The sequence below is a fragment of the Anomaloglossus baeobatrachus genome, chromosome 2 (genome assembly GCF_048569485.1).
Source record: "Anomaloglossus baeobatrachus isolate aAnoBae1 chromosome 2, aAnoBae1.hap1, whole genome shotgun sequence".
In the NCBI taxonomy this organism is placed as follows: Eukaryota; Metazoa; Chordata; class Amphibia; order Anura; family Aromobatidae; genus Anomaloglossus; species Anomaloglossus baeobatrachus.
The window spans coordinates 135,182,423-135,210,024 of record NC_134354.1 but is presented as its reverse complement, the minus strand read 5'-3'; the positions used below and the strand labels follow the sequence as shown (position 1 = coordinate 135,210,024).

The following is a 27,602-nucleotide window of genomic DNA, read 5'->3' as shown; positions in this document are numbered from 1 at the left end:
TGCATTTTGGAATTCCTGCAAAAGGGGTTTGATCTGGGGTTAGCTGTGAACACTCTCAAGGTTCAGGTCTCTGCCTTGGGGGCCCTGTACAATTGTAACCTGGCGGCCAACAAGTGGGTAAGCGATTTATTATGGCTAGTGGTAGGTCTAAACCAGTGGTTATACCAAGGGTTCCTCCCTGGGACCTGAACTTGGTCTTGGATGCCCTCTCGGGACCCCCCTTTGAGCCCTTGACAGAGCTTTCCCTGAAGTTGCTTACCCTGAAAACCATATTGCTAGTCACGTTAACCTCAGCGCGGAGGATCAGTGATTTACAGGCCCTATCCGTTGTGCAGCCTTACATTCAGGTCCTTGAGGATAGAGTCATCTTGCGGCCAGACCCAGCGTATCTCCCGAAAGTCGCATCTCATTTTCATAGAAACGCAAGAGATAGTCCTGCCCTCGTTCTGCAGTCGTCTCACTAGTGAAGGGGAACGTAGATTTCACACCCTGGATGTGCGCAGGGCCCTCCTGCGCTATCTTTCAGTGACGTGGGCAGTGAGGAAGACTTAGTCATTATTCATCTCCTTTCAGGGTAGTACAAAGGGTCAGCGGGTGTCAAAGAGTACTATTGCTAGGTGGATTAGGGAGGCCATTGCTTTAGCCTACTCCTCTAGTGGAGCGCCCATTCAGGCCCATTCCACCAGAGCGGTGTCTACCTACTGGGCTGAACGTGCGCAGGTATCTATTGAACAAATTTGTAGGACCGCTACCTGGTCCTCACAGTCTACTTTTTTCCGGCACTATCGGTTGGACCTATCCTCCTCGGCTGCTCTTTTGTTTGGTAGACAGGTGCTTGAGGCGGTGGTCCCTCCCTAAATAGGTTTCTCTGGAAATCTCTCACTTGGTGCTGTCATGGGTGAGGGGAAAACACCACGGTTACTTACCGGTAGCCGGTGTGATAACACGCTCGGAGATCGCCTTTGCTGGGTTCAAAGGGCACGTATTCACCTCAAGCAGACAGCCGAATTCGAGCTGTAACTGACGCTTGGTCAGGTTTATTGCAGTGAAGCATAAACAAAAGAAAAACACCAACAAAATAAATCCTTGCCTGTCCGGCGCTAACTATACAGGGTGATATCCTAACTACAAACTGGAGGGCTTCTCCCTTCCAGCTAAACCATACAGACATCAAACACTGCTCCCACTCACAAGTGTCCCCTACAGACAGGCTTTCTGTGTTCCCAGCTGGAGAGCCTCCCCCAACTTCCCAGACTCCTTTTACATCAGTCCTTCACCTCCCATTAATCCATTAGTAGCCAGGTGATCCTGACCAGGCTAAGTCACATAGGACCGATACCGGGGTGAGATATACCTGCACTCATCCACTAATCCCACATGAATCTCACACCGGTTTTTCCAGAACCCATGACAGCACCCATATAATCCCTCCCTTTCTCATCCTTGGTGTACACTTCTGGGTGTGCTTGTGTGTGTTTAGTGGTGACGGAGTAAGTTCTAACGATTGTTGGAGGTCCTCTCATTCTCGGTAATCAACTGACGAAGGGAAGAGGTACCGCCCTTTTATTCAGAATGGTTTCCTGTCCTCGCTGGGCGGATCCCTCTCTTTCACGTGGTGCTGTCATGGGTTGTGGAAAAACCGGCTACCGTTAAGTAACCGTGGTGTTTTCACACCTGGATTTGGGGATCCTCTGCCATTCTTCCTTGCAGATTCTCTCCAGTTCCGTCAGGTTGAATGGTGAACGTTGGTGGACAACCATTTTCAGGTCTCTCCAGAGATGCTCAATTGGGTTTAGGTCAGGGCTCTGGCTGGGCCAGTAAATAATGCCCACAGAGTTGTTCTGAAGTCACTCCTTTTGTTATTTTAACTGTGTGTTTAGGGTTGTTGTCTTTTTGGAAGGTGAACCTTCAGCCAAGTCTGAGGTCCAGAGCACTCAGGAATAGGTTTTCTTCCACGATATCTCTTTACTTGGCCGCATTTATCTTTCCTTCAATTGCAATCAGTCGTTCTGTCCCTACAGCTGAAAAACACCCCCATAGCATGATGCTGCCACCACCATGTTTCACTGTTGGGATTGTATTGGGCAGGTGATGAGCAGTGCCTGGTTTTCTCCACACATACTGCTTAGAATTATCACCAAAAAGTTCTGTCTTTGTCTCATTAGACCAGAGAATCATATTTCTCATATTCTGAGAGTCCATGTGTTGTTTTTTTTTTTTTTTTTTTATTTGCAAACTCTATGCGGGCTTTCATATGTCTTGCTCTGAGGAGAGTCTTCCGTCTGGCCACTCTACCATAAAGGCCGGACTGTTGGAGGGCTGCAGTGATAGTTGACTTTGTGGAACTTTCTCCCATCTCCCTACTGCATCTCTGGAGTTCAGCCACAATGATCTTGGGGTTCTTCTTTACCTCTCTCACCAAAGATCTTGTCCCATGATTGCTCAGTTTGGCTGGACGGCCAGGTCTAGGAAGAGTTCTGGTGGTCCCAAACTTCTTACATTTAAAGATTATGGAGGCCTCTGTGCTCTTAGGAACCTTGAGTTCTGCAGATATTCTTTTGTAACCTTGGCCATATCTGTGTCTTGCCACAATTCTGTCTCTGAGCTCCTTGGGCAGTTTCTTTGACCTCATGATTCTCATTTGGTCTGACATGCACTGTGAGCTGTGAGGTCTTATATAGAAAGGTATGTGTCTTTCCAAATCAAGTCCTATCAGTTTAAACACAGCCAGACTCCAATGAAAGAGTAGAACCATCTCAAGGAGGATCACAAGGAAATGGACAGCATGTGACTTAACTATGAGTGTCTGAGGAAAGGGTCTGAATACATATGACCATGTGATATTTCAGTTTTTTTGTTTAATACATTTGTAAAAATGTCTACATTTCTGTTAAGATGGGGTGCAGAGTGTACATTAATGAGAAAAAAAAATAACTTTTTTGAATTTACCAAATGGCTGCAATGAAACAGAGTGAAAAATTGAAAGGGGTCTGAATACTTTTTATACCCACTGTAGAACCCCTTTATTTTGTGGACTCAAATAAGTACTTGTTCTAATATTGTATCAATTTGTAAGACTTCTTGGGCCTCTGTTAGGCTACTTTCACACATCCGGATTTTTGCTCTGCGGCACAATACGGCGTTCTGCAGAAAAACCGCAACCGGCTTTTGTAACGCCGGTTGCGTTTTTTTTTGCATAGAGTTACATTAGTGCCGTATTGTGCCGCAGGGGCTTGCGTTCGGTCCGGTTTTGGCCGCATGCGGCAGATTTAGCCGATGCCGCGGCCGGATCGAACGTTCCCTGCAACGTTTTTTGCTCCGGCAAAAAACACCGCATCGCGCCGCATCCGGCCGCTGCGGCGCATTTTTCAATGCATATCTATGGAGGCCGGATGCGGCGCGATGCGGAAAAAAACGCATCCGGTCGCCGCATGCGGTTTTTTCCACTGCGCATGCTCAGTAGCATGCCGCAACCGGAAAAAAACGGACGGGCCGCATGTAAAAACTTATGCAAAGGATGCGGTGTTTTCGCCGCATCCGTTGCATAGTTTTCACAGCCGGATTGAGCCGCAGGGCTCAAACCGGATGTGTGAAAGTAGCCTAAAGGATCTCCACGTTTGCTGCTTGTGTAAATACCTCGCGCTGGGAGCCATGTTTTCTAATGAAGAGCTATTTATATTTTCTTTGTCGCTCTATTGGGAGACCCAGACAATTAGTTTTCATTAGGGTGTATAGCTACTGCCTCCGGAGGCCACACAAAGTATTACACTTAAAAGTGTAAGGCCCCTCCCCTTCTGCCTATACACCCCCCGTGGGATCACGGGCTCCTCAGTTTTGAAGCTTTGTGCGAAGGAGGTCAGACATCCACGCATAGCTCCACTGTTTAGTCAGCAGCAGCTGCTGACTATGTCGGATGGAAGAAAAGAGGACCCATACTAGGGTCCCCAGCATGCTCCCTTCTCACCCCACTTTTGTCGGCGGTGTTTGTTAAGGTTGAGGTGCCCATTGCGGGTACGGAGGCTGGAGCCCACATGCTGCATCCTTCCCCATCCCCCTTAGGGCTCTGGGTGAAGTGGGATTTTACCGGTCTCCAGGCACTGAGACCGCGCTCCATCCACAGCCCCTGGGGAATCTGCTGGATATGGAGCTGAGTATCGTCAGGGACAGGGCCCTGCTACGTCAAGGTACTCTGTGTCCCCGTACAGACCGCGCGCAGACACACTGCAGCATGGCTGAGTGTGTTAGTGCGCCGGGGACAACAGCGCTGCGCGCTTGTGCCACACTAACTACAGCTTGCTGAGGGAGTTAATGTATTGGAAACTGCCGCGCCGGCCGCTGCTGTCAGTTTTACACTGCGGCGCGGCTGGGACTTGTGGTGCGCCGGGGACTTCCGCGCTGGCCGTGCATATTTGACGGCCGCGCTTATTACTAGAGTCCCCGGCTTTTGCGGCCTAGTTTCGTTTCGTTCCCGCCCCCAGGCCTGCCAGTCAGGGAAGGGGCGGGACGCTGTACAGAACGTCAGCGCCGAGGGCTGGAGTCTACTTTACATACTCCAGCCCTCACACTGAGCACAGTGGGACGCTAGTTTCCCGCTCTTTGTCTGAGGCACGCCCACGGTCCGCCCCTCTTCACAGAACGCCGGCAGCCATTCCTGTGTGCAGTTTGAGCTGGAGAGGGGAGACAAGTTCTGGGAGACCCAGGCACGGGATTCTGGCGACCACACACCCGCTTTTGAGCGGGCGGTAAGCGGCACCTCTGGTGCTGACCCCACTAGTGCCGAAGTGTACAATTGTATTTTTATGCTTGCATGCTATACATTGCACTGTACGGTCGCTGGTGATTCTTGGCTATATACCCTCCTAGATTGCTCAGAGGAGACAACAGCATGTCGTCCGCAAAAAGCAAGGGTGCCAAGGCACAGGCTTTCTATGCTGCTTGTACCGCATGTGAGGCTACTCTACCGGCAGGTTCCACTGACCCCCATTGTGTGCAGTGCTCGGCCCCTGTGGCACTTGCTCGGCCGGGGCCTCTGCTAGAGGTGACCCAGGGAGAACCACCTGTGAATACTGTCCAGGTGACGGGGACAGAGTTTGCAGTTTTTGCTGATAGATTGTCTGTGACTATGACTAAAATTCTAGAAACTTTGCAGTCTAGACCAGTAACTCAGACCATGGGCACGGTTGAATCACTGCTCCCTGGTCCCCCTCAGTTGGAACAGCTCCGGGCTCCGGGGGTGTCCCATGCATCCCAGGGTGACGGCTCTGACACGGACGACAGTCCCAGACAGCCTAAGCGAGCTCGCTATGAGCGGCCCTCGACTTCATCACACTGGTCAGGGTCCCAGCAGGAGGACTCTCTGTATGATGAGGCGGAGGTAGCTGATCAGGATTCTGATCCTGAGACCGCTCTCAATTTGGATACTCCTGATGGTGACACCATAGTGAATGATCTTATAGCGTCCATCAATAGAATGTTGGATATTTCTCCCCCAGCTCCTCCGGTGGAGGAGTCAGCTTCACAGCAGGAGAAATTCCATTTCAGGTATCCCAAGCGTAAATTAAGTACTTTTCTGGACCACTCTGACTTTAGAGAGTCAGTCCAGAAACACCACGCTTATCCAGATAAGCGTTTCTCCAAACGGCTTAAGGATACACGTTACCCCTTCCCCCCTGACGTGGTCAAAGGCTGGACCCAGTGTCCCAAGGTGGATCCTCCAATCTCCAGGCTTGCGGCTAGATCCATAGTTGCAGTGGAAGATGGGGCTGCACTTAAAGATGCCACTGACAGACAGATGGAGCTCTGGTTGAAATCCATCTATGAAGCTATCGGCGCGTCGTTTGCTCCAGCATTCGCAGCCGTATGGGCACTCCAAGCTATTTCAGCTGGTCTTGCACAGATTGACACGGTCACACGTACATCTGTTCCGCAGGTGGCATCCTTAACCTCTCAAATGTCTGCATTTGCGTCTTACGCGATTAATGCTGTTCTGGACTCTACGAGCCGTACGGCAGTGACGTCCGCCAACTCCGTGGTTTTACGCAGAGCCTTGTGGTTAAGGGAATGGAAGGCAGATTCTGCTTCCAAAAAGTGCTTAACCAGTTTGCCATTTTCTGGGGACCGACTGTTTGGTGAGCGTTTGGATGAAATCATTAAACAGTCCAAGGGTAAGGATTCATCCTTACCTCAGCCCAGACAAAACAAACCCCAACAGAGGAGGGGACAGTCGGGGTTTCGGTCCTTTCGAGGCTCGGGTAGGTCCCAATTCTCCTCGTCCAAAAGGACTCAAAAGGATCAGAGGAGCTCAGATTCTTGGCGGGCTCAGTCACGCCCAAAAAAGACAGCCGGAAGACCCGCTACCAAGGCGGCTTCCTCATGACTTTCGGCCTCCTCTCTCCGCATCCTCGGTCGGTGGCAGGCTCTCCCGCTTTGGCGACATTTGGCTGCCACAGGTCCAAGACCGTTGGGTGAGAGACATTCTGTCCCACGGGTACAGGATAGAGTTCAGTTCTCGTCCTCCAACTCGATTCTTCAGAACTTCTCCACCTCCCGACCGAGCCGATGCTCTTCTGCAGGCGGTGTGCACTCTAAAGGCAGAAGGAGTGGTGACCCCTGTTCCTCTTCAGGAGCAAGGTCACGGTTTTTACTCCAATTTGTTTGTGGTACCAAAAAAGGACGGGTCTTTCCGCCCCGTTCTGGACCTAAAACTTCTCAACAAGCACGTGCAAACCAGACGGTTCCGGATGGAATCCCTCCGCTCCGTCATCGCCGCAATGTCTCAAGGAGATTTCCTAGCATCAATAGACATCAAGGATGCTTATCTCCACGTACCGATTGCTCCAGAGCATCAGCGTTTTCTACGCTTCGTTATAGGACACGAACACCTTCAGTTCGTAGCCCTGCCTTTCGGTCTGGCGACAGCCCCGCGGGTCTTCACCAAGGTCATGGCAGCAGTAGTAGCAGTCCTACACTCTCAGGGACACTCTGTGATCCCTTACTTAGACGATCTGCTGGTCAAGGCGCCCTCTCAAGAGGCATGCCAACACAGCCTGAACGTTGCGCTGGAGACTCTCCAGAGTTTCGGGTGGATCATCAACTTTTCCAAGTCAAATCTAACCCCGACCCAATCGCTAACATATCTTGGCATGGAGTTTCATACTCTCTCAGCGATAGTGAAGCTTCCGCTGGTCAAACAGCGTTCACTACAGACAGGGGTGCAATCTCTCCTTCAAGGCCAGTCACACCCCTTGAGACGCCTTATGCACTTCCTAGGGAAGATGGTAGCAGCAATGGAGGCAGTCCCTTTCGCGCAGTTTCATCTGCGTCCACTACAATGGGACATTCTCCGCCAATGGGACGGGAAGTCGAAGTCCCTCGACAGGAACGTCTCCCTTTCTCAGGCGGCCAAGGAGTCCCTTCGGTGGTGGCTTCTTCCCACCTCATTGTCAAAGGGAAAGTCCTTCCTACCCCCATCCTGGGCGGTGGTCACGACAGACGCAAGTCTATCAGGGTGGGGAGCAGTTTTTCTCCATCACAGGGCTCAAGGTACGTGGACTCAGCAAGAGTCCACCCTTCAGATCAATGTTCTGGAAATCAGAGCAGTGTATCTTGCCCTACAAGCCTTCCAGCAGTGGCTGGAAGGCAAGCAGATCCGAATTCAGTCGGACAACTCCACAGCGGTGGCATACATCAACCACCAAGGAGGAACACGCAGTCGGCAAGCCTTCCAGGAAGTCCGGCGGATTCTGACGTGGGTGGAAGACACGGCATCCACCATATCCGCAGTTCACATCCCAGGCGTGGACAACTGGGAAGCAGACTTCCTCAGTCGCCAGGGTATGGACGCAGGGGAATGGTCTCTTCACCCGGACGTGTTTCAGGAGATCTGTCGCCGCTGGGGGATGCCGGACGTCGACCTAATGGCGTCTCGGCACAACAACAAGGTCCCGGTTTTCATGGCACGGTCTCACGATCACCGAGCTCTGGCGGCGGACGCCTTAGTTCAAGATTGGTCGCAGTTCCGGCTTCCTTATGTGTTCCCACCTCTGGCACTGTTGCCCAGAGTGCTGCGCAAGATCAGGTCGGACTGCCGCCGCGCCATTCTCGTCGCTCCAGACTGGCCAAGGAGGTCGTGGTACCCGGATCTGTGGCACCTCGCGGTAGGCCAACCGTGGGCACTACCAGACCGACCAGACTTGCTGTCTCAAGGGCCGTTTTTCCGTCGGAATTCTGCGGCACTGAACCTGACTGTGTGGCCATTGAGTCCTGGATCCTAGCGTATTCAGGATTATCTCAAGAGGTCATTGCCACCATGAGGCAGGCTAGAAAACCAACCTCCGCCAAGATCTACCACAGGACGTGGAAGATATTCTTATCTTGGTGCTCTGCTCAGGGAGTTTCTCCCTGGCCATTTGCATTGCCTACTTTTCTTTCCTTCCTGCAATCCGGTTTGGAAAAAGGTTTGTCGCTCGGCTCCCTCAAGGGACAAGTCTCAGCGCTATCTGTATTTTTTCAGAAGCGCCTAGCACGACTTCCTCAGGTACGCACGTTCCTGCAAGGGGTTTGTCATATCGTCCCTCCTTACAAGCGGCCGTTAGAGCCCTGGGATCTGAACAGGGTTCTAATTGCTCTCCAGAAGCCGCCTTTCGAGCCTATGAGGGATGTTCCCCTTTCTCGCCTTTCACAGAAAGTGGCTTTTCTAGTAGCGGTCACGTCTCTTCGGAGAGTGTCCGAGCTAGCAGCGCTGTCATGCAAGTCTCCCTTCCTGGTGATTCACCAGGACAAGGTGGTTCTGCGCCCGATTCCGGAGTTTCTCCCTAAGGTGGTATCCCCCTTCCATCTCAATCAGGATATCTCCTTGCCTTCTTTGTGTCCTCATCCAGTTCATCAATGTGAAAAGGATTTGCATTTGTTGGATCTGGTGAGAGCACTCAGAATCTACATTTCCCGCACGGCGCCCCTGCGCCGCTCGGATGCACTCTTTGTCCTTGTCGCTGGTCAGCGTAAAGGGTCGCAAGCTTCCAAATCCACCCTGGCTCGGTGGATCAAGGAACCAATTCTTGAAGCCTACCGTTCTGCTGGACTTCCGGTTCCCTCAGGGCTGAAGGCCCATTCTACCAGAGCCGTGGGTGCGTCCTGGGCATTACGGCACCAGGCTACGGCTCAGCAGGTGTGCCAGGCGGCTACCTGGTCGAGTCTGCACACTTTTACCAAGCATTATCAGGTGCATACTTATGCTTCGGCGGACGCCAGCCTAGGTAGACAAGTCCTTCAGGCGGCGATTGCCCACCTGTAGAAAAGGGCCGTTTTACGGCCCTATCACGCGGTATTATTTTACCCACCCAGGGATTGCTTTTGGACATCCCAATTGTCTGGGTCTCCCAATAGAGCGACAAAGAAGAAGGGAATTTTGTTTACTTACCGTAAATTCCTTTTCTTCTAGCTCTAATTGGGAGACCCAGCACCCGCCCCTGTTTTTTTGTATACACATGTTGTTCATGTTGAATGGTTTCAGTTCTCCGATATTCCTTCGGATTGATTTTGCTTAAACCAGTTTATTGGCTTTCCTCCTTCTTGCTTTTGCACTAAAACTGAGGAGCCCGTGATCCCACGGGGGGTGTATAGGCAGAAGGGGAGGGGCCTTACACTTTTAAGTGTAATACTTTGTGTGGCCTCCGGAGGCAGTAGCTATACACCCTAATGAAACTAATTGTCTGGGTCTCCCAATTAGAGCTAGAAGAAAAGGAATTTACGGTAAGTAAACAAAATTCCCTTCTTTAATGACATTTTTGGATAATATGAAGTTGTCATAACTAGTATTTTTAATTATCTCACGATGAGACACTAGCTCTTTACTTGTCTTAAGGCTGGAGGTGGAGAGTCACAAGCGGGAGCTCTGGAGGTACACGCTGCAGCACGTCTCCGAGTCAGTCCAACAAGAAGAGCAGGAGCGGGAAGAGATTCTCTATAGAGATGTGAGTACATGCTAAAGGGTTATCCTCGAATTATCCATTATAAATCTATGATTGGTGAGTGTCTGATTGCTTCTGAAAACAGGGGTCTCAAACACTAGGGAATGCAACGGTAGTGATCATATATGACCATTTCCATTCACTTCTTTAGGATTTTGGAGCAGTTTTGTGCAATTGTGACCCCCTTCTACCATAGACTTCAAATGGAATGGCGGTCACCCATGCTCACTGCACCATAACTGTAGAAAAAAAGACCTGGACCACACATCCAAATATACGTTGATTTACTGCGGCACATTTGCACGCGACCCTCATTCCAGCGATCTGGCCGAATCCCTACTGATCATACAATTACACTCTATTCTGTTTATAAAGGAAAGTAATAAATCGCAACACTCTGGAGTAGTAATGACTATGCTGTATGTTATCACCCGTATAGCACAGTGTTTCACATCTTTTTTTCAAGTCTTTGAATAGCTAATAAATGTCCCTTTAAGGAAACCAATGCTCATGTCTATCTACATTAGGACTGATTAAAGGACATGTCTGTAAATATCATCTATGACACATATATACGGTAGCTTAGGAAGTAACAGAAATATTGGCAAGATTAGGAAAATAAATCTGAACTCTGATTGGTTGCTATGCGTATTAGGACAGTTTTAGGTTTATAATGAGGCCAAAGTTTTTCTTGGTTTAGCAGTTGCTTGTAATATTGATATGAACGGAACGATCCTGGTGGTATACAGAATTTCAGCAAATTGTATCCATTCATTTCAATTTATTTGTAGAGTTAATCATGGTGGAAAAAAGAAACATGCAATGTTCAGGACATAGTTTTCATTTCAGAACGCTCTCGGTTTAGAAATACTCTGGGTTTCCTTATGTGGACAGTTTCCTAATGTGTGATTTATTTTACAGTTGTATGGTCGGCATAAAGAATACCTAAACAACTTGGTGGGCTCAGACTTTGAGATGGTAAGCTGTCCAGTGTGTGTCACCTTTACATGTTACAGCTATTCAAAGTATATTCCTTGTGAATAAAAATAAACGAAGAAAAGGCACAAAAATAAAGAAAAATGTCTGCTCTCCCTTTCTTTTTTTTAAATCAGATCTTTTTTTATTAAATCATTAGGGATCAATACAGAGAGTATTTCACTTTTCATATAACTGATAGCAATAAACAGATAAACACATGTGATTTATAAATCAGGTTCTTTCTCTGCATATATGTAAATATAATAATAGAGTTCTCAAATCATAATTATATTATATAACTTGAGCCTACAAACCTCGTGGCTCTACAAATAAACAAAACTTAAATTATGCAATAATGCCTCAGACTAACAGGAACACCTCCTCCATCAGCCGTGTCGCTCCACATCATATTGCTATACTCTCCCGCCCCTCTCTCTCCGTGCAGTCATCCATGAAACCATTCCAGTCCTCTCTCACCTCTTCATTCAAAGTCCACTTCGTCACAGAAAAAACTAGTTTTAATTCCCTTCCTCACACATGCCATCACTGCAGGCACAACAGTAACCGGTCCAGCATTGCATCCCGAACCAGTGCACTAGAGGGTAGGCCTGGCAACTCCATCCATGGCCGCCAAATGTTGTAAAACTTTTTCAATGTTTTTCTTTTTAAATAAACTCCCCTTTCCAATCTTATGACGTTATTTAATTTGTTTTTGAGCTCTGGTAATGTTGGTGGTAGAGGGTCTAACCAGTGATATGCAAGTAGCTTTCTTGCTTGGTACAAGATACGTGCTATTCCCAGGGCTGTTGGAGAATCCGGATCCACTTCTCCTTCCCATAGACTCAACAGGCACAGGCGGGGCGACGGTGGTATTGTGATATGATATATTTGACCTATAAGTCCCAGGGTTTGGTTCCAGAAATCACCAATGTGTCCACACTCCCACATAACATGCATCAAATGGGCATCATCCTGTCCACACCTAACACACTGTGTGTTTGGTCTGAGTCCCATCTTAAATAGTAGACTGGGAGTTTTATATACCCTGTGGATGAGATATATTTGACACAGCTTTTGGCACTCCGATACCGCCAGTTTAGGAACTTGTTCCAATATATCAGACCACTGGCCTTCCGTCAGGGGACCGACGTCTCGTTCCCATTTGCTTTTAACAAGCAATGGATGTGTTTCCAGATGGGCAGGTAGTAATTTTTTATATAGTTCCGAAATAAGACCCTTAGAGGACTCAGATGTAAGCAGCCTATGTAATGTTTGATTATGTGTCACTGTTACCGGGTTGGTCCTCCCCTGTCTTTCCAGTGCGTGTCTCAGCTGCAAATACTGATAAAAGAAGACATGCGGAAGGTGAAACTCCGTTCTCAGTTGTTCAAAGCTTTTAAGAGTATTATTTTGTAGTACTTGTGACACTAAATGGATCCCTTTATCCTCCCATCCTCTGAACCCTACTAATTTTTTAATTTCTGGCAAGTCGGGGTTCTGCCACAGTGGCCAGAGCTCTGTAGGTCCGCTTATCCCCAAAAGAGACTTACCCCTGTCCCACACCCGGAATATCATAGCCAGTGTGGGATATCGTGCCCCATTTATCTGTCTTTGTCCCACATCCAACCGGCAACCTGGGTACTTCCATACTGATCCCTCTCTCACTATATCACCACTGGTATCATACCCTCCTTCTTTGCCCCAACCCCTCAGATGTTGCATCTGGGAGGCTATATAGTATATATATGGGTTTGGTACCGCCAGTCCTCCCTCCTCCTTTCCCCGCTGTAGCACTTCCAGTCGAATCCTAGCTTGCTTTTTCTTCCAAATAAGTTCCCGGAATATTGTATTAATTTTTACAAAAAATTCCCTACATATCCACACTGGAGAATTATGTATAAGATATAGTAATTGTGGCATCATTACCATTTTAATTAAATTGGATCTGCCAACATTTGATAGCGGCAAACTGCACCAGGTATGCACTTTTGCTCTGAATCGCTGTAACAGGGGTTCCAGATTTAGGGCCTGGAAATCCTTCGGGATTGGGCTGACAATTACTCCCAGATATTTAAACTCCCGGACCACAGTGCTCTCCCTTTCTTAATCCCATATTTTACTTTGATGTTATGTTGTCTCATATTGCAATTCAAACTGAAAATATATTAACCCCTTCAGCCCCAGAGCGGTTTCCGTTTTTGCGTTTTTTGTTTTTTGCTCCCCTTCTTCCGAGAGCCGTAACTTTTTTATTTTTCCGTCAATCTTGCCATATAAGGGCTTGTTTTTTGCGGGACGAGTTGTACTTTTAAATGAAACCATACGTTTTACCATATGGTGTACTGGAAAACAGCAAAAAAATTCCAAGTGTGGAAAAACTGCAAAAAAAAGTGTGATCGCACAATAGTTTTTGGGATATTTTATTCACCGTGTTCACTATATGGTAAAACTGATGTGTGGGTGTGATGCCTGAGGGTGGTGCGAGTTTGTAGACACCAAACAAGTATAGGTTTACTTGTATCTAAGGGGTTAAAAGAAATCATAAGTTTGTCCAATAAAAGTGGCGCATGTTTGACTCATGTTAGCTACAGGCGTCATCACATGACCCTGTGCTACCATGGCAACCACCGAAAGTCACGTGATCACGCACGTGACTTCCGGTGGGGGCGGCAGTAAGTGAAAATCATGGCCGCACGCATATACATCTCACTGCCAGACTTTGGCAGCGAGATGTAAGGGGTTAAATGTTCCGGGTGAAATGCGATTCCACTCGGAACATGCAGGCACACATTTCAGCTGTTAAAAACAGCTAATATGTGCGCGGATCGCCGTATCCTGCCCGCGGCAGGGGGCGGGGCTTAACGTCACACGCTCCATGACAGATATATCCGTCAATGGTCGTGAAGGGGTTAAAAAAATGTTTTGTAGGTCAGCTATGTACACCAGTTTTCTTCTCCTTGTCCTTTGTCTGGCAGTAAGACAACTGGCTGCAGCTTGAGCCTCTCCCTGGTTAACCTACCTGCGGTAGGACAGATTTAACGGGACATATCCCCTCTGTGTGGCAGCCATACACTAAACACCTCTATAAATATGACTAATTGTACAAAAAAAGAAAATTCTCTCCTTTAAGGTCATTAAAGGACTTGACTGTCATCAGGATCCAATCCACCAGGTTGTGGATTCCCAGCATGCTAAGTGCTATATATCATTGTCAGCATGGAATATCTCACGCTTATGACGAAAACAGCGCTGCCTGCTCTATTAAATTAGCAGTTACCAATCCATAATAGCTGGATTAATGATTAACTGCCTGACCTGATTTAGTAAAAAATGCAAGATATTGTGTTCTGATATGAAATTTGGCCCTTGAGATTTATGGGTTGCCATGATCTGGAAGATCAGACTTTACTGCTGTTGGACAATTAAAGGGCTTGTCAACTACTGAGACAACCCCTTCTCAATCACCATGTTTGCCCCTCGTTAAAATAATAACTTATACTCACCTCCAGGCCTGTCAACACTCGTTCTTGGGCTCAAATCAGCGCTGGCTTCACTATCCTCACCTTCGCACGTATCAAACATCAGTAGGAAGTTTGCGTCCAGCTGCAGCTATGACTTCTTTCTGATGTTCCATTTGTTCGAAGGTGGGAAGAGTGAAGCCAGCGCTGATTGAGCCCCGGAGGGGAGTATGGGTTCACACACAACAACAGCGACAACGACGTCGCTGTTACGTCACCATTTCTTTGTCGCTCCATTGGGAGACCCAGACAATTGGGTGTATAGCTACTGCCTCCGGAGGCCACACAAAGTATTACACTTAAAAGTGTAAAGCCCCTCCCCTTCTGCCTATACACCCCCCGTGGGATCACGGGCTCCTCAGTTTTCATGCTTTGTGCGAAGGAGGTCAGACATCCACGCATAGCTCCACTGTTTAGTCAGCAGCAGCTGCTGACTATGTCGGATGGAAGAAAAGAGGGCCCATACTAGGGCTCCCAGCATGCTCCCTTCTCACCCCACTTTTGTCGGCGGTGTTTGTTAAGGTTGAGGTACCCATTGGGAGCTAGAAGAAAAGGAATTTACGGTAAGTAAACAAAATTCCCTTCTTCCTGTGACGTAACAGCAACCTTACATGATCGCTAGTTAGCTGTCAAACATGTAATTTTAAGCAGCGACAGAGCAGCGATCATATCAACCTCGACGGTCATTGGGACGTGTCACACGCGTCGCTGTACGACGACTCAGACCTTGATAGAGGCGTGGTGTTTACCAATAGACATGTTTTGCGTTGCCTCTTTTCACGCCCCTCTGTTCCGATTGGTGATCGCTACAGCGCCTTTGTGTTGCCTTTTTCACGCCCCTCTGTTCCGATTGGTGATCACTACAGCGGCGCCTGATTGGGTGACCGTGCCAAACAAAGGAAGACACCTAGAACGACACACTAGCGACACCAGACAGAGACTCTACTACGTGGAACAAAGAATGGAACTTAAAGAATTAAATCACTGTAACGCCTTCGGCAAGTTACCCAATAGGAACGCTGTTATGACCACCAATCGGAGTCGTGGGGGCGTTGTAAAATACACCGCAAAAACACGCCCTTGTCCTGCTTTCAGTCCTACGTCACTGCCTTCAGCGTCGTCGCGATCGTCGCTGATGCGGTGTCAAACACAAGGATGCATGTGGCGCAGCGGGATAGCAGCGATCAAAATATGACCTGGAATATTCAGGAGCGAGCAGCGATTTCGCAGCAGGGGTCTGATTGTTATGTGTCACACACAGCGATGTCGCTGTTGAGGTCGTTGCTACGTCACAGAAACTGGCGACTTAGCAGCGATGTCGTCGTCGCTGTGTGTGACACCACCATAAGTGTCGTTGTTTTAACGAGGCAAACATAGGGATTGAGAAGGGATTATCCGAGTAGTGGACAACCCCTTTTAAGTCCTTCGTACATTGTTAAGGGACAGTTTTAATTAGTCCTATTTAGGTTCGTGTTAAAGTAAGTGAATGCCTATTATATTTTACTAAATGGCAAAGGTACCTACACAAGTGTAATAGGTGCAATTTAAGACTTGGCTCCTTGACTAAGCTCTGCAACCTCAGACAAGCAAAACAGATTATATTCTGTTTTCTTTGCAAGATTTTTTTACAAGATTGCTTGCAGTGCATGAGATTAAAGGGAACCTGTCTTGGCCAATAAAGCTATTACCTGCAGAGATATGGTTAATCTGCAGGTTAATAGTGTTATGAAGGCGCTTGGCCACTCCACATTGCATCAGTACAGAGCAGGCTGTCAGTCAGAGCCGGGCCATGCTTACAGCCACTGCTATCAGTGGTGTGAGCGGTGACTAAATGCTCCTGGCACGCCTGCATAACTGAAAGCCGGCAGCTTTTGGGAGAAATAAAGTTAATTTTCTCCCTTTTTCATAATGCTGTTATCAGGTATCTAACTACTTGTATCAATAATTTCTGTCTACAATTTCTTAAAGGGTAACCGTCCTTTTAATTTTATTTCATAAATCAATCATGCACACGTAAATGGCACAAAAAACAAGCCCTCACCCAGCTTCGTTGAAATTTAAAAAAAAAAGTTCTCAAAATTCAGAAAATGGTGATACAGGCCAAAGAGATTTGCACAAATTTCCGATTTTTTTTTTTTTTTACTGCTAAAATAATAAAAAAAAAATAACTGGAAAAGATCATCACTGTATTTGTACTGTCTTGAATAATTATATTGCCAGGTCATTTTTACCATACAATGGAAAAAATTGCTGGGGTTTTTCACCGCACATGGAATTTCTCTTTCTGCATTGGAGGACACAGGAAAATCAAGGATATGCTGCCACAAGGAGGCTGACACTATGCAAATAGAAAATACTCCTCAGCAGCTTGCACCCACCGACTGGCACAAAGCAATCCGTTTTAGCTTGGTGTCTGCGTCCATACCCAGCTCTACCTTGAATTTTGTTGTTTTTATGATCATTTCCCTTTTTTCTTTCAATATGGCATGTGAGGGAAACAGCATGTAACCGCTTACTCCGTTATCCCAGCAAGAGAACAGTGGGAAGCCTGTCACACGATACTCTCTCTGGACTGTGTGGCAGGACCCTAACTCTGAACGCATCAATAGTGTTTAGGTGGTCCTTGCATTTAGCTTTCTGGCCCAATCATACACCACATTGAGTTGGTGCCTGGAGCAAGGCGGGCCACGATCCCAGGAAGTCCTTCCAGAGGTTCTTGATGGCCATGTAGTGTGTCTGTGAAATGGAGCCTGACTCCTCTTCAGGTACTCCCTTTTCCTCCACAGGTCCGGAATAAACAGGCCTCCTCTTACCATCGGGATTCTACTTAGGCCCAAGAGTACTAAACACTGCCCCTACTACATTTCCAAGTTCAGCTCTTTATTTGGGCAGTGTGAGCTCTCATCCCTCTTTATAGCTTTTTTTCGGCAGGCACAGACACTTCCATGATGCTATGGCTCTCCTTCTTGGCCTTATGGCTAATTTAAATCTTGGATTCTCTGCTGCCTATTGCGTCGCTAGGTCATGCCCTTTCTCATTTCGGCCAGCACCTGGGTTTTCTCACCTGCTTTCTGGGTCTGCCTCCTCCTTCCCTGTGGACGTCACTTCTCCTGGCCTATTAGTACAATGCTGCTCTTTTGCCCGCTGTTCTCACTCCAAGCCCTGTTCTCCCCGAGTTGCCATTTTTAGCCTAGTGTCCACCCGCAGCGTCCCAGTGCTCCTGGTGTCCTCCAGCTTCTACATACCACCTGAAGTACTGGAACGATTTCTGTATCCTCCAGATTTTTCTGTATCACGTAGGGTAAGCTGTCATCAGCTAGTGTGATACTCTCCTTCTCTGCTGCTCCCATCATATTTTCTTTCTTTCTTCCTATGTGAAACTCCAAAGGAGAGGTTTTCTTTGTCGCTCCATTGGGAGACCCAGACAATTGGGTGTATAGCTTCTGCCTCCGGAGGCCACACAAAGTATTACACTTTAAAAAGTGTAACCCCTCCCCTCTGCCTATACACCCTCCCGTGCATCACGGGCCCATCAGTTTTATGCTTTGTGTTGAAGGAGGCACACATTCACGCAAGCTCCACATTTTAGTCAGCAGCAGCTGCTGATTGTATCGGATGGAAGAAAAGAGGGCCCCCACGGGGCCCCCGGCATGCTCCCTTCTCACCCCACTAAGTCGGCGGTGCTGTCAAGGTTGAGGTACCCATTGCGGGTACAAAGGCTGGAGCCACATGCCGTTTTCCTTCCCCATCCCTTAGAGGCTCTGGGAGAAGTGGGATCCTAACCGGTCACCTTTCACTAGGACCGGGCTCCCTCCGCAGCCCCTGGGGGAATCTGACGGACAGGAGACTGGGTATCATCAGGGACAGGTCCTGCATCTAAAAGGTACTCTGTGTCCCCTTGGGGACGGCGCAGGAGCGCCTGTGTTACAGACGCTGCAGCGGCTGCTGTTTTACTGTGACGACCGGGACTACCGCGCCGACCGCGCCTGTTCGTCGGCCGCGTTATTAAATTTAGTCCCCGGCTTCTGCGGCCTAGTACCATAATTCCCGCCCCCGGGCCTGCCAGTCAGGGGTAAGGGCGGGACGGTCGACTGGACGTCGGCAGTGAGGGCTGGAGCATACTTAGGTGTTCTCCTCCCCCCTCACTGAGCACTGTGGGGCACCAGATTCCCGCACTTTATTAGTCACCGCCCACGGCTCCCTCCTCCCCTGAGAACTCTGGCAGCCATTGTTACACTCACTTCTGCAGGTGGAGGATTTCAGAACGAGCTCCAATGTTACCTGCAGGTTCCACCTACCCTCACTGTGTGCAATGCTCGGCCCCTGTGGCACTCACTCAGCCGGAGCCTCGGGCACTGGTGGGACCCTCGGCTCAGGTAGAACCGCCGGCTTCCACTGTCCAGGTGGCAGGGACAGAGTTTGCAGTTTTGGCTGAGAAACTCTCTGAGTCGCTTTCACAGTCCATGGCTCAGTCTATGGACAAATGGTCTGCTAAGATACTAGAAGCCTTGCAGTCCAGATCGGTAACACAGGCCCAGGGCACTGTGAGTTCATCGCCCCCAGGCCCCTCTCGGTCGGCGCAGCAAAGTGCTCCTGGGGTGACACCTAGGTCCCACGGTGAGGACTCCGACACGGACCGCAGTCCCAGACCGGCTAAGCGGGCTCGCTGGGAACCTTCCCCGACTTCATCACGCTGTTCGGGGTCTCAGCATGAGGACTCTCTGGAGGATGAAGCGGAGGTCGCAGCTCAGGGCTCTGATCCTGACATTGCTCTCAATCTAGATACACCTGAAGGGGACGCCATAGTAAATGACCTTATAGCGTCCATCAACCAGGTGCTAGATCTTTCTCCCCCAACTCCACCTATAGAGGAGTCGACTTCGCAGCAGGAGAAGCACCAGTTTAGGTTTCCCAAACGTACACGGAGTGCGTTTTTCGATCACTCTAACTTCAGAGATGCTGTCCAGAAGCACAGAGCATTTCCGGACAAGCGCTTTACTAAGCGCCTTAATGACACACGTTACCCCTTCCCCCCTGACGTAGTTAAGGGTTGGGCTCAGTGTCCCAAGGTGGATCCTCCAGTCTCTAGACTGGCGGCTAGATCCGTAGTATCAGTGGCAGATGGTTCATCGCTCAAGGATGCCACTGACAGGCAAATAGAGCTCCTGATGAAATCTATCTATGAAGCCATAGGCGCGTCTTTTGCTCCGGCCTTTGCAGCCGTGTGGGCACTCCAAGCTATCTCAGCTTGTCTGTCTGAGATTAATGCGGTCACACGTACCTCTGCTCCGCAAGTTGTGTCTTTGACTTCTCAGGCGTCAGCCTTTTCGTCCTACGCCATGAACGCCGTCCTGGACTCTGCGAGCCGTACAGCGGTAGCATCCGCCAATTCGGTGGCAGTCCGCAGGGCCATGTGGCTACGCGAATGGAAGGCAGACTCTGCTTCCAAGAAGTTCTTAACCGGTTTTCCATTTTCTGGCGACCGTTTGTTTGGCGAGCAATTGGACGAAATTATTAAACAATCCAAGGGAAAGGACTCTTCCTTACCCCAGTCCAAACCAAACAGACCTCAGCAACGAAAGATACAACCGAGGTTTCGGTCCTTTCGGCCCTCAGCCAGGTCCCATTCCTCCACGTCCAACAGGTCAGAGAAGGGCCAGAGGAACTCTTCTGCATGGCGGTCTAAGTCACGTCCTACAAAGACCGCCGGAGGAACCGCCTCCAAGGCGGCCTCCTCATGACTTTCGGCCTCCCCAAACCGCATCCTCGGTCGGTGGCAGGCTCTCCCGCTTTTGCGACGCCTGGTGGCCACATGTCCAAGACCGATGGGTGAGAGACATTCTGTCTCACGGTTACAGGATAGAGCTCAGTTCTCGTCCTCCGACTCGTTTCTTCAGAACATCTCCGCCCCCCGAGCGAGCCGATGCACTTTTTCAGGCAGTGAACACTCTGAAGGCAGAAGGAGTTGTGATCCCCGTTCCCCTTCAAGAACGTGGTCGCGGTTTTTACTCCAACTTGTTCGTGGTGCCAAAAAAGGACTGATCATTCCGTCCCGTTCTGGACCTCAAACTGCTCAACAGACACGTGAGAACCAGACGGTTCCGGATGGAATCTCTCCGTTCTGTCATCGCCTCGATGTCCCAAGGAGACTTCCTAGCATCAATCGACATCAGGGATGCTTATCTCCATGTGCCGATTGCACCAGAGCATCAACGCTTCCTGCGTTTCGCCATCGGGGACGAACACCTTCAGTTCGTGGCACTGCCTTTCGGCCTGGCGACAGCCCCACGGGTCTTCACCAAGGTCATGGCAGCAGTGGTGGCGGTCCTACACTCTCAGGGCCACTCGGTGATCCCTTACTTAGACGATCTTCTAGTCAAGGCACCCTCCCGGGTGGCATGTCAACACAGCCTGACCATTGCTCTGGAGACTCTCCAGAGGTTCGGGTGGATCATCAATTTCCCAAAGTCAAAATTGACACCGACCCAATCACTGACTTACCTCGGGATGGAGTTTCATACTCTCTCAGCGATAGTGAAGCTTCCGCTGGACAAACAGCGTTCACTGCAGACAGGGGTGCAATCTCTCCTTCGGGCCCAGTCACACCCCTTGAGGCGCCTCATGCACTTCCTAGGGAAGATGGTGGCAGCAATGGAGGCAGTTCCCTTTGCGCAGTTTCATCTGTGTTCACTTCAATGGGACATTCTCCGCAAATGGGACAGGAGGTCGACGTCCCTAGACAGGAACGTCTCTCTTTCACTGGCAGCCAAAACCTCTCTTCAGTGGTGGCTTCTTCCCACTTCTTTGTCGAAGGGAAAATCCTTCCTGCCCCCATCCTGGGCTGTGGTCACGACGGACGCGAGTCTGTCAGGGTGGGGAGCGGTCTTCCTCCACCACAGGGCTCAGGGAACCTGGGCTCCGACAGAGTCCTCCCTTCAGATCAATGTTCTGGAGATAAGGGCAGTGTATCTAGCCCTAAAGGCGTTCCAGCGGTGGCTGGAGGGCAGGCAGATCCGAATACAGTCGGACAACGCCACGGCGGTCGCGTACATCAACCACCAGGGCGGCACACGCAGTCGTCAAGCCTTCCAAGAAGTTCGGCGGATTCTGCTGTGGGCGGAAGCCACAGCCTCCACCATCTCCGCAGTTCACATCCCGGGCGTAGAAAACTGGGAAACAGACTTTCTCAGTCGCCAGGGCATGGACGCAGGGGAATGGTCTCTTTACCCGGACGTGTTTCAAGAGATCTGTTGCCGCTGGGGAACGCCGGACGTCGACCTCATGGCGTCTCGGCACAACAACAAAGTCCCGGCATTCATGGCACGGTCTCAAGATCACAGAGCTCTGGCAGCGGACGCATTAGTTCAGGATTGGTCGCAGTTTCGACTGCCTTATGTATTTCTTCCTCTGGCACTGCTGCCCAGAGTGTTACGCAAGATCAGGTCCGACTGCCGCCGCGCCATCCTCGTCGCTCCAGACTGGCCGAGGAGGTCGTGGTACCCGGATCTGTGGCACCTCACGGTGGGTCAACCGTGGGCACTCCCAGACCGTCCAGACTTGCTGTCTCAAGGGCCATTTTTCCATCTGAATTCTGCGGCCCTCAACCTGACTGTGTGGCCATTGAGTCCTGGCTCCTAGCGTCCTCAGGGTTATCTCAAGATGTCATTGCCACCATGAGACAGGCCAGGAAACCAACGTCCGCCAAGATCTATCACAGGGCTTGGAGGATCTTCTTATCCTGGTGCGCTGATCGGGGTTTTACCCCCTGGCCGTTTGCCTTACCCACTTTTCTTTCTTTCCTTCAATCCGGAATGGACAAGGGTTTGTCTCTCGGCTCTCTCAAGGGACAAGTATCGGCGCTTTCCGTGTTTTTTCAAAAGCGTCTAGCCAGGCTTCCGCAGGTCCGCACGTTCCTGCAGGGAGTTTGCCACATAGTCCCACCTTACAAGCGTCCGCTGGAACCCTGGGATCTTAACAGGGTGCTAACGGCTCTTCAGAAACCACCTTTCGAGCCGATGCGAGATGTCTCTCTATCACGCCTTTCGCAGAAGGTGGCCTTCCTAGTGGCAGTCACATCACTTCGGAGAGTGTCTGAGCTAGCAGCGCTGTCATGCAAAGCCCTTTTCCTGGTGTTTCACCAGGATAAGGTGGTTCTGCGTCCGGTCCCGGAATTTCTCCCTAAGGTGGTATCCCCTTTTCATCTCAATCAGGATATCTCCTTACCTTCTTTTTGCCCTCATCCAGTTCACCAATGTGAAAAGGATTTGCACTTGTTAGATCTGGTGAGAGCACTCCGGCTCTACATTTCTCGCACGGCGCCCCTGCGCCGTTCGGATGCGCTCTTTGTCCTTGTCGCTGGCCAGCGTAAGGGGTCGCAGGCTTCCAAGTCAACCTTGGCTCGGTGGATCAAGGAACCGATTCTTGAAGCCTACCGTTCTTCTGGGCTTCCGATTCCTTCAGGGCTGAAAGCCCATTCTACCAGAGCCGTAGGTGCATCCTGGGCATTGCGACACCAGGCTACGGCTCAGCAGGTGTGTCAGGCGGCTACCTGGTCGAGTCTGCACACTTTCACGAAACACTATCAGGTGCATGCCTATGCTTCGGCAGATGCCAGCCTAGGTAGGCGAGTCCTTCAGGCGGCGGTTGCCCACCTGTAAGAGGGGGCCGTTTTTCGGCTCTTTTTATCGAGGTATTCTTTTACCCACCCAGGGACTGCTTTTGGACGTCCCAATTGTCTGGGTCTCCCAATGGAGCGACAAAGAAGAAGGGAATTTTGTTTACTTACCGTAAATTCCTTTTCTTCTAGCTCCTATTGGGAGACCCAGCACCCGCCCCTGTTCCCTTCGGGCTGTTGTTCTTTTGTGTACACATGTTGTTCATGTTGAATTGTTCTTTTGGTTCATGGTTTCAGTTCTCCGAACATCCTTCGGATTGAATTTACCTTAGACCAATTTATAAGTTTCCTCCTTCCTGCTTTGGCACCAAAACTGATGGGCCCGTGATGCACGGGAGGGTGTATAGGCAGAGGGGAGGGGTTACACTTTTTAAAGTGTAATACTTTGTGTGGCCTCCGGAGGCAGAAGCTATACACCCCAATTGTCTGGGTCTCCCAATAGGAGCTAGAAGAAAAGGAATTTACGGAAAGTAAACAAAATTCCCTTCTTTTGCTCTCCCACTACTCTTATAATGCCCTTTGCAAATTCTTCTTGAAAATGTAAATTCCATTCAGGTCAGTCGTCCACCCTTCGTTCTGATTACCGCCATCCTTTCATGCAAGCCCCTCAAGCGCTTCCCACTAGCCATGAGGAAATGAGTAATTGCAACAGGAAATTCTTGCGGGCCTATACACAGTATACACAAAAAGGTGTCAATTAGTGCTGTGGTCGGGGTTACATAGAGCTCAGCATTCAGAGCACTGGTAGGTTTACAGCAGAAAAAACAGGAATTTTATCACAAATACAAGCAGCCCGGTAAGCGATTTCATCGCTGAATTCAGGGTTTCTGCCCCTACATCATGCTGTGCTCAAATGTTGTAGCAAAAACCTGGTGACAGATTCCCATTAAACAGCAATGTCTTAAAATTTGAGCACAACTGTGCACCAGGCAAAAATTAGGGGAGAGAGATGATTGGTAGTTATCCGGTGCTGCTGGTCAATAATGATGCTGTGCGTTATTCAAAACAGTGGTTTATTGGTTCAATGCGTTTTAAGGCAGCTTCGAAATGCGTTGAATCAATGAACCATCTTTTGTGAATAACACCCAGCATCATTATTGCCCGGCAGCGCGGAATAACCACTAATGGTCCCTCTCTCATACTTGTCAGCTCTTTGAGCCTATGGATCTGCAGCAGTGGTCATCTAAATGCCTTTTTTCTTCCACCGAGATGAGCATATATGATCATTTATATTACTTTTCTATTGGATCACGCGGTTTCTCCGTCCTACAAGGCAAAATTTAGTGACCTTCCTAAGCTAGTTTTTTAGTGAAATTTGTGTGATGAATTCCGTCCTCTGTATTTTGCTTTCTTGGATGCACAGTTGACCTTTGTTGTATAGCAGAATAACAAATTACACATAAGAATGTTACATTTTTTGTTATTTTATTCGTTAAATACCCATTTTTCCTTTCCAGCCGCCCAGTGGAGCTTTGCGAGTTTTTATAAATGGGGAGATCGGTAAGTGACTTACTTACTGCACTACTTTGTGATGTGTTCTTGTTACAGTAGCAACAAATCTACACTGACCTTTTGGTCTTTGTAACTTTGTGCTTTTCATCAGCATGGCACTGCAGTTTTGAATAGGCAGTGAGACCCTCAGATCACCAGCCTCTGCCCACCTACTCAATAGAGGAGACTGTGCAGAAGTGTTAGGCCCTGTGCCCACGGGATAAAGTAACTATGGATTTTGCTGTGGAAAACCCGTGGATTTTCCAGATAAATCCTCAGGTTTACGCAAGTACAGACACTTCCCATGTTATCCTATAGGATTTGGGGAATGCTGTATCAATGCTGCGGTATTTGCGGCTGCGGAAAATGCTGTGGATTTCCCGCAGCCGCACGTAACTGCATGTCAATTATTCATGCGGAATTATCTGTGGAATTCCTGCCTTTCCACTATGAAGATACAGGGCGGGAATTCCGCATGAATTCCGCACGAAATCCGCACTAATTCCGCAGAAATACCGCAGCAATGGATAGCTGCGGATTCTGGGGAGTTGCTGCGTGAACCTGCAGAAAAGTCCACAGGTGCGATCTCCCGTGGGCACATGGCCTAAGTGTTTGTGTACACAATGTCTTGAAGACGCTTATGCACCCGCCAACAATTTCCTAGGGTAAGCCAGTTCAGGAATGAAAACTGGAGCGTTTTCCCTGACTTTTTGCTGTAGTTTTTGCGTCCGCTCTGCTCTCAGCGTCTTTAGCTTTTGGTTTTGAACTATAGCTGGCGAGCAGCCTGAAGAATCAGCATTCTCCTCCTTTTAGACCCTTCACGTTTTTTGACCCTTAAATCAGTTAGAACAAGTAACGAAAGATTGAACGTGCCCAGTAATGTCATTTTTACTTTTCTATTCATTATGTTCATTTTTTTGCAGTGGCTTTGCAGCACTTTTTTAGGCTTGTTCCAGGCGCCGTATGCTTTAAAGGGAACCTGTCACCAGATGTTTATAATACTCGCCTAACGGTCGGTGCGGAGCAGACATGTTGGAAGGGGATATCAGTTCTCTGGGTCCGCGCCTCCTCTTTCGGCCATTTCTTTCCTCATTCTTCTGACATTAGCATGGATGACAAATTCTACATCATTTACACTATCCGACATTGAGGTCCTGCGCAGGCGCACTTTGATCCGCCCGGGATTTCAATGTCGGTTAGTGTAGATTATGTAGAACGCGTCATCTACACTAGTATCAGAAGAAGGAGGACAAAGATGGCTGAAAGAGGAGGCACGGACCTGGAGAACGAAGACGGCCATTTGACCAGTCTGCTCCGCACCGACCGTTAGGTGAGTATTATAAACATCCAGTGATAGGTTCTCTTTGAAAAATAAAAAAAAAAATTATTGCGTGCACATAGCCCAATGTTAGGCATCAGCACACTTTCTGAGAAATAATAGTCTGTAGTTCTTGTGATTTAAGCCAGCTACCATTTTCATAGACCTACAGTGTTGTGACTAAGGCTATGTGTCCACGGGAGAATGTAGCTGCGGATTTTTCTGCATCAAAATCCGCAGCTTTCCCGCAAAATCCGCACCTTTTCAAAGGTGTGGATTTGCCGCGGATTTGATGCAGATTTTGGTGTGGATTTTTTTTTTTTTTCCCCAATTTTAAAGCCAAAATCTGGATGAAAATCCGCAACAATAATTGACATGTTGCAGATTTTTCCGGATCAAAATCCGCACGAAATCCGCTGCGGAAAAATCCGCAGCGTGGGCACAGCATTTCCAAAATGCCATAGAAATGGCTGGGAAGTGCCTGAGCTGCAGATTTTCGGGAAATCCGCGGCTTTTCCGTGAGAAATCCGCGGCAAAATCCGCGCATTTTCCGCAGCGTGGGCACATAGCCTAAGTATTTAGCCAGTAGCACATGAATAGCTATTAGGAGGGTCATGATGAACAATGTGATCTTACAAACGTTAAATGCAGATGATTGTAAGGCCGCGCTCACATCAGCGGTATTTTGCTGCAGGGCCGGATTCGGTACAAATGCGTTTCAGCTCCATTCATTCCCTATGGAATCGCGGCAACATGTGACCTCATCCCGCCGCGACTCCATTGGAGGTGAATTGAGCTGAAACACATTTGTACCGGTTCTGGCCCTGCGGCAAAATAACGCTGATGTGAGCGGCGCCTACGGTCAAAAGTGAGCATAAGGAAAACCCCCGAACCTGTAAAATGTATCCAAGCAGCTGATGTTAAAGGAAATCTGTCAGGTCCCTTATACCTCCAATCCAGCAGCATTCATAGGTGTATGCCTAAATTCCCTCTCCTGCATAGCGCTATTTAGGAATATCAATGTGTTTTGTTTTTGTTTTGTTTTGGGGTTTTTTAAATCTACTTATAAACCTCGCTGTCCCTATGCTAATTAGGCCTGTGACATCACGTGAACCCTGCGTCCAATCACCTGTGACTTCTCTTGCCACACCTTCAGACCAAATGAGCAATTATCAGGAAGTGTGTGGCAGCCGCAGCGTCACTTCCTGTTGGTGACCTCATTTGTTCCGAAGGCGGGGAGAAGGAAGCCGTTGGTGATTGGACGCAGTCCCCGAACCATTATTCCTGACAGCGCTGGAACTGCACCATAACATGAGATGAGTACAGGGTCTTTTATTTTAACTGGGGGAAACAAGAGGATCACAAGGTGTTGTCCTGGTAGTATATAACCCTTTTAAAGTGTATATTTAGAGCAGCTCATTAACATTTTTATTTTGTTTCTAATTTTGTCTCACCTCAGTGTCTGCACATGACTATGAGCATGATAACCTCTATATTCATTTCTTCATGGAGCTACCAAAACGTAAGTTATCTGAATAGCAATATGTAAAAGTCTGGTTATTATAGTAGAACTTTAATACCCTTCTTTCATATCTTAAGACTGGGTCTGGGCAATGTCAGAGTCTAAAGCCAGCATATTTTACTGACGCTTCCATATT

At 48.8% G+C, this 27,602-nt stretch overlaps 1 protein-coding gene across 2 annotated transcripts in view; it reads left to right on the top strand.

Moving 5' to 3' along the window:
* MKS1 (MKS transition zone complex subunit 1) overlaps positions 1 to 27,602 on the top strand; it is a 121,058-nt gene that overhangs the window by 63,294 nt on the left and 30,162 nt on the right. For both annotated transcript variants that reach the window (XM_075335361.1, XM_075335362.1), the window contains 4 exons: positions 9,863 to 9,971; positions 10,890 to 10,946; positions 24,593 to 24,635; positions 27,404 to 27,466. In XM_075335361.1, coding sequence (XP_075191476.1) covers positions 9,863 to 9,971; positions 10,890 to 10,946; positions 24,593 to 24,635; positions 27,404 to 27,466 — 272 coding nt within the window. The remainder of the gene's footprint in view (positions 1 to 9,862; positions 9,972 to 10,889; positions 10,947 to 24,592; positions 24,636 to 27,403; positions 27,467 to 27,602) is intronic.